Source organism: Oxyura jamaicensis, chromosome 2 (genome assembly GCF_011077185.1).
Source record: "Oxyura jamaicensis isolate SHBP4307 breed ruddy duck chromosome 2, BPBGC_Ojam_1.0, whole genome shotgun sequence".
Lineage (NCBI taxonomy): Eukaryota > Metazoa > Chordata > Aves > Anseriformes > Anatidae > Oxyura > Oxyura jamaicensis.
Window position 1 is genome coordinate 47,910,296 of NC_048894.1, and position 12,946 is coordinate 47,923,241.

Genomic DNA, 12,946 nt, shown 5'->3' on the forward strand with positions numbered 1-12,946 from the left:
TTTTTTTTTTTTTTTTTTTTTTTTTTTTTTTTTTTTTTTTTTTCATCCAGCCAAACCTGACTGGAATTTCATGGATGAAAGAAAAGGCACTTCTCTAGCCCAAGGGCCTTGTCCCTGCCAAATTATAAGGGCCTGCTGCAAACAATTGAGGTGTTAGAGCTTCTAAAAAAATAAAAATGTTGAAAGATTCTTTTATAACGGAAAATATTAGGCAACCCAAATCTAGGGCCAGCTGGTAGTGGGCAGTATAATATAAGCTCTTCGAAGAAGAGCTGTGCAAATAATAGATTTGCAGAATTTCTTTTCTTCCACTCCACCCAAGTTTGAACTATTTTAGCCATTTTCTCCAGCTAAAATTATTTGCCAAATTCAGCCAACTACTAAATTCCCTCTCTCATTTTTTTTTTTTTTTTTCAATTTGACAGGTTTCTTGTAAAAACAAACCCATTCTCCCACCTCTGGTTTGGACTTGCAGTGTTCATTGATGACACTGTTAGGAAGAAATTTGCCTGTGGTCAGCTCTTTTTTTTTTTTTTTTCCTTCTCTGTTCTTGTCAGAACTCACACATTACAGTAACCAAGTTGGCCTGACAGCTTTGTCTGGATCCAGAACCCGTCGATATCCACAGGAAGTTTTCCATTAGTCTTTGCCATCTCCAAATCAGCCCGCACCAGGTTAAAAGCCTGTGCACAGCATGGGGTTGGAGGTTCAATAGGTAGCAGTTTTTAGCCTGAGCCTTCACTGGACCAGTTAATAATTGCTGTGTTTCTGGTATCAACTGCAGACCAGATGTTGCTTATTGGTGCAGGGGGAGGGAAGCAGGGAGGTTTGGGATGGGGGCATGCCAGTGGAGGGGAGAGCTTCAAGCAGACAGACGGAGTGGAGGCTCTGACTGCTCGACGTCATCGATTTCGTGGCATTTCTTGTAAACACACAGGTGTTAGCCACCGTGTCCTGGCCAAATCCCTTTATGGCTCTTCACCAGCTCTGGCAGTTTACTGACTTAAAATCATCTCTATGTTTCTAATTGCAGGAGCTGCTCCTCGCTTCCTTTCTTTAGGAGCAGATTTGTGAAGTGTACTAATGGGCTCACGAATACCTGCTGTGTCCTTACCCTGCTCCCGGCTGGCTGCCTTGCCGGGGATGGCAGTGCGGTCCTCACACTTGCAGCCCGTTAAAAGCTCTGACATCCCTCGGGGTGTGCAGCAGCCACGTGCACACGCGGCTGGGAGGGAGGGAGCTGCCCCACGTACCCAGACAGGAACAGTGGAGACCCGGGCCAAGCCTGAGGCAGGGCTGCTGTTGGCAATTGGGCACTATAAATGAATTTAAACAAGCTGTTTGAGCCCTAAAACACAGTTCCAAACTAATGAAATTCAGTTGTTTGGCAGTGTCAGGCGTTGTGCTGATTTCAGAGGCTGCTTTATGACCACTCACATAACATCGCTGCTCCAAAACCTTCCCTGTTCCTTTCATTTTCCCTTTTCCTTTTTATTTTTATTTTTAATTATTAGATCTACCTTCAGAGAGGCAGTGCTAAATTTTCAAAAAGGGTATTCAGGTCTGTTATTTAGGTGCTTAAGTGGATAATGCAAGTGATAGATATTGCAGAGCACATAAAATGCAGGATGAGACAGATAATTCGGGTCCCCATGTTGGAAAACAGAATACTGACAATTTTGCCAAGAAAGAACTATTAAAACAAATGAATCTCTTGTGGCGATTTAAAGTGAAGCAAAACTCCTAGTGTGAAGGTAATCTCTTTTTGTCAGGGCTGGCGTTACCTCTTGGTTGGAGGCTGTTCCTCCACAGTGAGCTGCATTTAGCGAGGCCTTTGTGCCTAGGACAACACAAACAGAGCTGGCCAAACTCTGGCTCCTGTTATGCCCCCACAGCTGCAGTCATTTTGTGAAGGGCAGATTTAGAGCCACTGAGCTCAATTGTCAGAGCAAGGTGGACTTGAGACCACTGGGATGGAAGTGCTTCTCAGAGCTTTGGTAATGTGTATGAATTTCAGACACACAGTAGCAAAGTAAGGTTAAACCAAAACCTCAGATTCAGTGATTTGTCAGTAAACATTGTACATAGCCTAGTCTGAAATACGAGTTCTTCCATTTTCCATTTGACATTGCCACCTGAAACATTGCAGTCATGCTCCCTTCCCCTTTTCTTTTAAATCTGGGAACCACAGTGCATTCTGTGCCCTGAGCTTTGGGTACTGAACTCTTCTGAACCTTCCTTTTGCCACTTGAAGTCACGATGGAAACTGTACAGAGGAAGGATTATGCTGTAGCTGTGGGCCTTCTAATATAATTCCTCCATGCGTAAATACTGTTACTCAGCACTGACTTCTATTCTTACACAGCATAATTGAAAAAAAAAAAATCATATAAAACTTACAGAATATTTTCCTTAACTAAGGAGCAAAATCAGTCTGAAGTATAAACAGCAAGAAAATAATAATAATAATAATAATAATAAAGTATGTATTTTAGCGCATGTTCCTTTCTATTTTTTTTCAATCTTTTATCATATTTGAGAGTGAAGTGTCAGCAAGCATTACTTTGGAAATCTTTGAGACTGTGTAAATATGTATCGTTGCTAGGTTGTAAAGCATCCCAGCATCGTGCAACGCAAGCCGTGCACATTAGCAGAGTAGGAATAAAGCTAGCAAAGGCCACAGGATTGGATTGAGATGAGGCTCCCTCTCTGTCACAGTGATGTTGATGGCTGGGTGGCCTCTCCATCCTGCCCAGAGCACAACTGGTGGCCACAGCTTCTGCACCTCGCTGGTGCAAGAGCCTCAGGGCAGCTGGACCTAAGGGCTCCTGCAAGCCGTGCCTGGAATTTGCTGCCTTGTGGACTAGGTGCTAAGGCCCAGCAGGAGTTAACAGTGACATGGGAGGCAGCTTCGCTGTCACTCACAGGTGTCACTTCTCCTTCTGCACAGCAGCAAGGTTCCCTTGAAATAGTTATAGATGTTGCATCATCTGCAATTGAATATGCCTTTCAGAGAGGGGAAGGGGGATTTGGCGTCATTTAGGCTTGAAATATAGCCAGCCAGTCTGGCCACAGACTAGATCTGTAGGCTGGCACATCTGCAGCTAGTCACAGCAAGGAACCAAACATTCAGATAGCGAAGTGCTTGTTGTGCCCAGGAGGTAAGTGCACCTACAGTAGGAACAGACAGCAGCCGAGGTGCCCTGGTCTCCCCCATACGGTACCATGAGGTTGGATCCGGAGCTTAGAGCCTTCCCCCGAGACATTGGGTGAAATAGGCGATTGAGCCTCCTTGTAGGAGTTGCACCCCTCAAATGGTGCACTACTTTGTGCGTAGGAGCAAGGGACAGGGACACCTGCTTTGGGCAATAACTGGTCGAGGAACTTGCAGTACAGTAAGACATTTATCCTAACTACCTTTATTCAAATCTTTCCAAACATGACCATTGCCCCTGCACTGAGTTTTCCACTTCACTCTTTTCAGTCCCCTCCAAGTTGCAATCTGGGATACTGCAATGAGAGAAGGATGGGATTTGTCCTCACCAACTGTAGTCCATGCAGGCAGCAGAGAGCCTTCTGGTGCCTGCCGAGCTTTGCTGGCTGGAGAAAGTCTCCAGCATTCTGGAGACAACCAGTTTGGTAAGGTCTTCCTGTCTCATGTCTGCTGGTCCACCTGTCACCCATGTATGTCCTACCTTGCACTCAGTTTCAAAGCCTTTCACTGGGTCCTTCTGGTTTCTCCACTTGCATACATTTGTCTGTGCTTTGCATCACCTGAAATGAGACCCCTCTGAGAGCCGGTGCACAGTCTCTCCTTCCAGATTTGTGTCTCTAATTCAAAGCAGCAGAAGCCAGAAGCAGGAAATTATGGGATTGCCACACTGCTGTGCTCCCTGTGGCACCAAGATAAGTCCCTGACATGCTGAAGGAAGAGGAACAGATTGGGAGGCCAGCAGGAGCGGGCCTGACCTCAGACCCACAAGTTCAGCCAAGTGTCCTGGGTCAGGATGGAGGGACAACAGACCTTGCAGTGCTGATAATCAGCATCTATGGGACCAGCCGCCTGGCCAGACAGGACCTGTAAATCATCTGGAATGAGAGCGATGCAACTTCACCTTCTCTAAACTGCCAGGATGGGGGCTAAATCACACTTTTTTTCCTCCACAAGGCAGCCAAAGTGTAGTGTGTATAGTGTAGCTACTGCACTAACCCAACCCCTTTTTACACTGCAATAAGCTGATTGTCCTCTATTTCCTTTACACTCTAAGTGTTTCTTGTACAATATAACTTTGATTGTAAAGCTCTGGAGAAACAGGATTTTGAGCTTGATTCTGAGCTCCATTATTCTGGCATAATTCAGGAGTAACTACAGTTATACTTGTAGAAGATCAGAATCAGTCCAGTTCCTTTTAACTGTGAAAAATTTGTGGTCTGCAGAAAGAAGAAAATAATAAAAGATGTGAACAGTAGAACCAGATGAAAAATTAGATTTTTTTTTTTTTTTCTCCTCAAGAGTTCAGTATTTTTGGCTAGCTATTTAAGTAATTGAAAAAATAGTTTTGTGGGGAAAAAAATATCCCACAATACCTACATATTTGGCATTATGATGCAAAATTTTATAGAAGAAAACAAAAATTGGAAAATTCTCATCAGCTGAAAATAGTACTGATCCTGTCTCCAGTGGCAACTCGTATTATCAGAGCACAGGCAGAATATGGCAATGCTGGGATGTGTGGTTTCACTTATTAAAGAGTACTGACTGAACTCAGTTGAGTAATGTCAAGTGGATGCTCAGGCAACAGGGCTAAAAACCACTGCTCTTTTCCCATCCTAATGTGGAATGTCAGTGCTGAGGGATGGCAGCGAGCAGGCAGGATTTCTGTACACAGGTCTGTAAGACTAGACCTCAGTAAGCTACAAAAGGAAAAAAGTCCAGAAAGCCCTCCGAGTGTTGGTGACAAAGTGGTGCTGCCTCATCTGCAGGCCCTGTTGTAACACCCACAGCACCTAGGTGCCCCTCGAGTATCAGCCATCCTCTGCAGTTTGTGGGCGTAGGCAGCGAGCACACACGCAACTTGCTGGGACTGCACCAGCTCTGCAGCTGGCTCAGCAGCAACCAGCAATGTGTCCATGGGAGCAAACCATCAGAAGACGTTCCCTGCCCTGGGAGGCCAACATGGGTGTCCCTCTGCTCTCCCGAGCAGTGCCCTCAAATGACAGATGCCCAGCCGAGGTAGCCACAAGAGTCCGGATAAAGCCCTAGCAAGTAAAACCACAAAAACCATGGTCAGACTGGCTTAGTCTTTCCTTTCAACCTCAGCAGTTCAGACATTAAGCTGATAAAGATCTGCCTAGAAAGAAAAGGCCTTTCTGTGTTTTCCATCACCCAACAGTGCTGGCGGGAGCTGTACTCTGCAAGACTGTACTGTAATCTGAATCGGGAGTGAAGTGCGTCAGCAGACAGCATATGGTATGTTTATTATTCTACACTTCACAACCCTGGCTGAAGGGAAGGGGAAGTGTTGGGGTTTTAGGTCAACCGCTGGACCAACAGGTAGCAGTGATAAGTGATGTGTTGTCACTGCGCATTACCACTGCTCTATAGCTTAGAAAGAGGACTTGAGTCACCAGAAAGGTATACGCTTCAGCCACAAAAATGTTTTAGAGACATGCTGTGTTATATAAGAAGTTACTCAACATTATCAGTCCATCAAACACTCTGCTTAATATTTAGGCCTATAAAACTCATTCAGGCCAAGCACACATGAAATACATGAATGTAGAAACCATATTCAGTTATTATTTTTAGTAACAAGTCTTATTTCTATACTTAACTTCTGGTATGCCTGTGTGTCTTAGAAGGGGTTGGGTAGATGGAGAATTCTGACTGGATCTACATTTTATTATGCTCTTTACTACTTTGTGACCTGCTGATACATCCTGCTAACACAGTGATTCCTGGACCTATCGGCCTCGGGCAGCAATAAATACCAAGGAGTTAGTCTGCCAAAGGCAACATCCCTCCCAAGCCGGGCTGACTGCAGCAGAGGCACCAGCACCCTGCGCCTCTGAGTATTGCCAGAGGTGTCATGTGGGTGTCATGCTGTCCAGAGGCCAGAGGGATGTCCAAGTGATCCCCTGTAGCCAAGGTGGCCAATGCTGTGGGTGTGGTGGACCCTTCTCTACTTCACCAGGGAGCCACCACTGCCCTTGCTGTCCCTGAGGTGAGGAGGACATCTCTGTCCCCAGCCCTCTGGCAGCACTTGAACACTTGTGCTCTGCAGGTTAAAACCTGAAACTACCAACTTTCTAAACTGAGAGTGAGAGTCTTCTGATCTTGTTCATAACTCTCAAAATCGACTTTCTAAAGTGCTGCTGCTGTTGTGCTCTGCAAGGAAAACTGAACCAGAAACTCCTACGCTGGCCTGCATCTTCACGCAGACACTTGCGTTTTCATTTGCATGGCCGTAATCAGTGGCAGTTGTAAGTGGCTTCACTGGAGCACTCCTAAAACACCCAGCACCTCCTGCTCACAGGGGTACTGCTGTGCTGAAAGCACTGTTTTGCCCCTGAGGGCAAGGAGCAACAGGAGAACGGTGCCTGGTCTCCGCCACCTTTTGCCCCTCTGCCCGGATACAACTGTGCAGTTGGAAAATTGAAGACAAGTTTTCATACACCCACCTTGTGCAGACTCATCCTGGGAGTCAGGCAGAATTTGCTCCCTCCCACGCACCGGTGGTGCTGCTGTGCAGGCTTGGCCCTGGGTCCCCTTCACCCCTTTCCCCCTTGGGCAGCATGTCTGGGCCCCCATGGGCTGCACCCTCTGGCTGTCCCCTTGCTCGCAGTGTGCTGATGGCTTGGTCAGGGTGTGAAACCTGAGCTCTACTGAGGAGCCTCATGCTGCACAGTGCTGCGAGTGGAAAATACAGGAGCAACTCATTCAATAAACTAAAAGTTTGATTTGGTGTCATTATCTGTATTGTCTTCTCGGACAAAATATGCAGTAAAAAAATAATAAAGACAAAAAATTGCCAAAGGATGAGAGCAGTGGGCTGGATCAGCTTGGCCCAGGCAGGAGCCTTGGAACTGGTCCAGGGAGGCAGCAAAGATCCACAAGGAGTTTTCTGCAAAGAACCATTCAAAAAAATTGGGCAGAGGCAGTAAGCATGTGACGCCTGTGATGCTCTACTTGGGTGGAGGGGGAGCCACAGCCTGGGAAAGCAGCCCAGTCTGGAGATTTGGAGGGGGGAGAAAAAAGAAGGTTCAGTTTGTATCGACCTGACCCAAAATAATATGTGGCATGTATTTTCTAAGCAAGAAAAAAAGAAGGGTAGGAAAAAAAGAGATTTTATGTGAGACAAAATGTCATTTTTCTCATTAAAAAAAAAAAAAAAAAAAAAAAAAAAAAACACCAAAAAAATCCCAAACCTTGCATAAAAAAAAAAAAATAAAAAAAAATCGTGCCAAACACTGGCATATTTTCTGGTGAGACCCAGAGATCTCTGTTCTCTCCCAGTACCATTAAAGTGCTGTAACTGGGATGTCCCCTGGCTGACAGAGGCTGAGTTTTGGGACCCCACTGTGGGTATCCTTGGCTGGTGACGTTTCAGGCTCAGCATTGGACCTCTGGCACCACACGTGAGCAGACACCTTGGTGATAGGTATAGGGCACCTCCCAGCTGGGCAGGCTGAGGGTCAGTCCCCTGGTAGGACAGTTCTGTCCCTGACACTGCTGCCAGTCCTGGCTTTATGCTATTTTCAACCCAGAAGCCCTGGGTCAGCAGAGCTGGAAGCAGACTGAGGACAGGAGCTGTGGGTGTAAAATCAGTTCAAAAGGAGGGTTGGAAACCAATTGGAAAATGATGCTGATGGCATTTTTAGAAACTCTTTCCCCATGTTAGGAAAAAAAAAAAAAAAGGGATTTCCTAAAGTGACTGAAAATGAATTTGCCACATTTGTGAAGAGTAGCTTGTGGGTTGCTTATATCTGAAAACAGCTAGGAAGAGCTGCAGTCAGCAGCTTTCTGATTTAAACGACAAAAGCCAATATGCCACAGGCTACAGCAAGTGCTAGGTAGACCACCAGTTGCCTTAAATCCCAAATACTCAACCAGTTGAATTGTTAAAGCTCCATGAGTTTGTACAGTCCAGAAATACACTCTATTTGGCCAGGAAAAAAAAAAAAAAAAAAAAAAAGTTGGTTTTGGAATCAAAAATGGTTTGTAATTAAAGCCAACAGTATGAGAATCTGTAACTGATCTGCTCTGAACAAATTATTTGGCTACCTGAAGAGAATCAAAACCTTTTTATTTTTTTGGAAAGAGACAAAAAAAGTTAGAGAAGAAAAACATTAACTTGCTGAGAAAGAGGAAACAATGCAGGCAAATTAAATCAGGCAAATGCTTGGCATCCTTGTTGGGCAAGTGTATGCAAAATGGCAAAAATCAGTGATCGTGGCATAAGATCAGACCATTTGTTTAAAAAGAAAGTTACAGAAATAAAGAGCTCTTATGCCATTGCCCTTAAAACTTCACCATAATATACTTGAGGAGAAAGATTTTGTTTTACTGAGACAAATTCAATAGATTTACAGTGATTAATGCAATAAAATTACACACATGGTAAAGGAAAGCTTAGCTTTAGGCAGTATGGTTTTATCCAAGAAATTTAACTCCTTGAAATTTGCCATTTTCATCTGTAAAGGAAAATCTCAAAGGCATGACTCCAGGAAGGATATTTATTCAAGCAGTACCAGATGGATGTGTGGGATTCACCTTCTGTTTTGGTTATGAATGAAAGTAGTCAGCTAGGAGTTTGCTACAGACTACTTTTGCTTAAAGAATTATGGTCAAGATATGGTTAACACAGCCATGCTCGGGTGTGCAGTATTTTGACAAGGGGATTTGTAGAAATGAGAGGAAGCTCAGAGGAAGTCAGGTAGCACAATGACCAAAGTATGTTGCTCAGATGAATTCAATGTGTGGCCAGACATTTTGATCTGGTATAAGATGATGCCACAGTCTCTGGAAGATATAAAGAATGTGTGACAATTTTCTGTGCTGTCAATTTTCCAGGAACCTCCCCAACAATACGGCTCCCACTGTCCACATGAGGAGTAATATCAGTATTTCCACCCTGAAGACAGGAAGCAGAGACTGATCTCTAAAAAGCTGAGCCATCTCTGGGTTTTAATGTGTTTGTAGCATACGTCTCTCCTTAAACTGTGAGGGATTCATCACCAGAATCACTGAAGCTAGGTGGGATAGAGTGAGCGATGTATGTTGTTCTATACTTACAGGAGAACAAATGCAAGGCAGGAAAAGGTCCTTATTCAACAAAATTTTAAATATTTATGTCTTGTTCTTTCTGAGGATTTTTAAAAAATGTGTTCAAAAGCTTGCCTACATAAGCTTGCCACTGTTTTTTATATACCTCATAACTTGCCTTTGGTCAAGAAAAACTGCAGAAGCTCATTGTGATTTGGCCAATTAGGTGCCACACGTTGGTACATACAAATGCACCACCTGACAAGGTGATGAGGAACTCAGAGGTGCATTCAGCCCAGTTTTGACTGAGTCGACACCCTTCTGTTGCCCCTTCTTCTTTGGAGTGGAGAGGGACTCAGAGAGCAGCATTCATCATACCAACCATATTCATGTCATGGCAAGTCATCCCCTCCTGCCAGTCTGTGGACAGCCCTCCTGTCGCAGGACTACAAAAGCCTCCAGCTGAACAAAAATGTCTCTTGTAGACACTGCACTGAAGACCACAGGTCCAAAGCTTACCCTTGGCAATCCACACATTTCAGAAATAGTTCAAGGGAGAGCAAAAGACACTGTGGTCCAAGCAACTTATACTGATGCAAATACTTTGTTGCATGATTAATAAGGTATCTTGTTTTACCATTTAAAATTCATCCAAAGTGCTCTTTTTAACAGTCAGAATCATCCACGACAAAAGTATTTTTGACCATAGCTATAAGGGCTATGCTCAAGTTCAGAGTTCTGTGGCTTTTTTGTTTTCCTTTGTTTTCAAAAAAGGTTGATGAAAACAATTTTCATAAACTGAGAGCAACAACCGTAACACACGTACAAAAACAAGATAGCAGTCTCATACGGGAAATATTTCTGCTTTCATTTTTATTTTATGAATACATATAACAGAGATGCATAATCTTCCATTGTCCAGGCTTAAAAGTAACAGTTTTTTTTTTTTTTTTTTTCAATATAGCTTAAAGAGGAAAATAAAAATAAAGATGAAGGAGATGCAACATATCCAAACCATACAGTTGAAAACCTTGCTGAAATTATTGCTGAAATGCAAACATTGTATAGGGTGTGTCTGTGTCTGTGTGTGTTGTCTGGTATCATAAAAGCCTCACCCAAGGTATTTATGCATGTGAATAAAAATACTTTGGCATAACCATTCCTCCACACACACTTTGTTGACACTTCTCAAATAGTGAGAGAATAAAATCTGATGGTTATATCATATATCATTTTCTCTCCTTGGCAACGATGTCTTTAAATGCAAGGGGGAATAAAGAAGAGTCTGTTGACAGGAGACTTTACTTCCATGCTAAGATGGTTATATTAGCAGGATGCAGCAGGATGCAAACAGCTTCAAATAGAAGAGATGGAGATATATATTTATATATATATGTATATAACGTAAAATTGCATATTTTATATGAGAAAGGAAGATTTGTCAAGATAACATAAAATGAACCACTCTAAGACTAGCTTCCAGCAAAACATTTTGCTTTATTGGAACTATTTTCTAGCTACAAGTCAAGCTGACATCTGTCAAGGTTTTTACTTTTCATATGGCAGTCTATAAGAAATGTTTCATGCAACGTCTACAATGCTAAATACAGGGTAAATAACTGGGAGTAAACAGGTGAGGAATAACAGACCATTATAAGGACGAATAACAGCATATTATGTACATATAGCCATATTATATTCTCATGTCTTCACAGTAATGTGCAAATGTGACAAATATGGCTTTCATTTTTTTTTTTTTCTAAATAAAGTAAGACATAATTATACAGAATAATGTTTTAAAATGCTTAGGAGGATTTCACCTTTTTGTGAAACCTGTTAAATCTTCATTGCATTACGGTTAACGAGTCACCCCAGCGCGGAGGTGTAGTTCAGGTATATTTCCAGAAGGGGGCACAGATTCCTAAGGCACAATATTAATGTTAAACATTTTTAATTTAATTCATGCTATTTCATTTATTTTTGTTTTTACTTTTATTTTTTGGTTATACGAAATAGGTTGTTGCTAGTTATATAATAAGCAGTTGATTGTAAAAAATACAATGTTAGAGGCTACACTACATGCCTATCTGTAGCTCCAGAAACATTAGCTAATCTGAAAACACACTATACAGCGCTGCATATTAAACCTTCGTGGGTTTTTTTGGTAATATTCTTTTCATACATGTAGCAGAGAGTTATAAGGCTTCTGCGGAATAATAATATTATAACTGAACAAATATTTTACACTCTTCCATAATGGTATTTACAGTTATTTTAACTAATAATTTGCCATTTGGTAAATAACATGTATCTTGTATGCATCCTTCTTGCCTATCTAAAGTGCTTGCTTAACTGCATGAGGAAAGAAAATGCATACCTGCTTTAGTTTCAACAAACCCTCAAGAGAAGTAGCTGAAATATTTGTTGTGGATCTGAAATGCATTCTCAGAAATTGAAATTATTGCTAAATTCAGTGCCCTCACTAGGCAATCATCTATATTATTTGTCATATATAAATATATGCATATATACTAGTATGTATGTACATGCATACACATTCATCTATCATGTAATAGATAGATTTCAATTTTTTGTCCATCAACCTTTTTTATTTTGTGCTATTCAACTCACTTGTGCTATGACTGAAGGCAGATTAAAATCAAAATCTTAACATGCTACTACTAACAATCCTATGATTCATTAGCATGTAATAAAAACAATATGCAAAAGAAAGCTGAGATGATGACAAATCAAGAGGCTTTTGAAATGCACTAAGAATAAGGCAATAGGCTGTACATTACAGCGAAGAAAAGCTGAAGAAATTCTGGAATTCATAAGCACATCTTACTGGATAGGGATTTCACTCCCTACTTTGCTGCACAGTCTTATGTTTTTTTTTCTTTTTTTTTTTTTTTTTTTTTTTTTTTTTTTCCAATATCATTCTCCAGAATGTAAGCTCTACAGTTTCTGCACCTACCAACACTTTTAATGGTAGCAAATTCAAAGCTTATTATAAATGCCCTGATGCCACAACCTGGTAAAATAAGGCACTTCCAGGGCTGTATTCCAGCGGTGCCATGGCAAAAAGATCAGCACTGGGAAGAAGCACTCAGATTTTGATGAGTTTCCTAGTTTTGTCCCACGAAATGTGCCATCTTGGAGTGTACTCCCTCCTCTTTCTTTTGAGATGATTTTCTTTAAAGAAGCTATTTCATCAGCTGAAGTTGAGGACCTACTTCTTTGTAAGCAAGAGGTAAATCTTCAGTTCCTGACATTCAGTAAGGTGGAAGATCAGAGTGGTCTTCAGTTTATTCGGTATCTCTGCACTCAAGCTGACATGCCATCAAAAAGCGTGTGTGGATTTCATACTAGGCCCATATTGAAAGCTATGAATGGACACTGGTACTGGAAAGGTCATTCCTTATAATTTCATTTACTGCAAAGAAAGAACACAAGAAAAAAGGAATCAATTAGTATCACACCGCTGCAGGAGGGTCTCTTCAGTACAGCCCCTCCCAAACCTGCATCAATTTGACAGTTTCAGTACAGCTCTGAACATTAAGCATCACGAGATATCTAGTAAAGGCAGATCACAGTGCAAAACAGCAGGATTAACCAAGGTTATTAACATGCTAAACATTGTGTAAAACCAGACATCACAAGAACAGCAGCATCCCGGAT

At 42.1% G+C, this 12,946-nt stretch overlaps 1 protein-coding gene across 4 annotated transcripts in view; it reads right to left on the reverse strand.

The window, feature by feature from the left end:
• Positions 1 to 10,121: 10,121 nt before the first annotated feature.
• Positions 10,122 to 12,946, reverse strand: part of NFATC1 (nuclear factor of activated T cells 1) — a 120,183-nt gene continuing 117,358 nt past the window's right edge. For all 4 annotated transcript variants that reach the window (XM_035317264.1, XM_035317262.1, XM_035317258.1 and 1 more), the window contains one exon: positions 10,122 to 12,701. In XM_035317264.1, the coding sequence (XP_035173155.1) occupies positions 12,699 to 12,701 (3 nt within the window). In that variant the 3' untranslated portion in view covers positions 10,122 to 12,698. The remainder of the gene's footprint in view (positions 12,702 to 12,946) is intronic.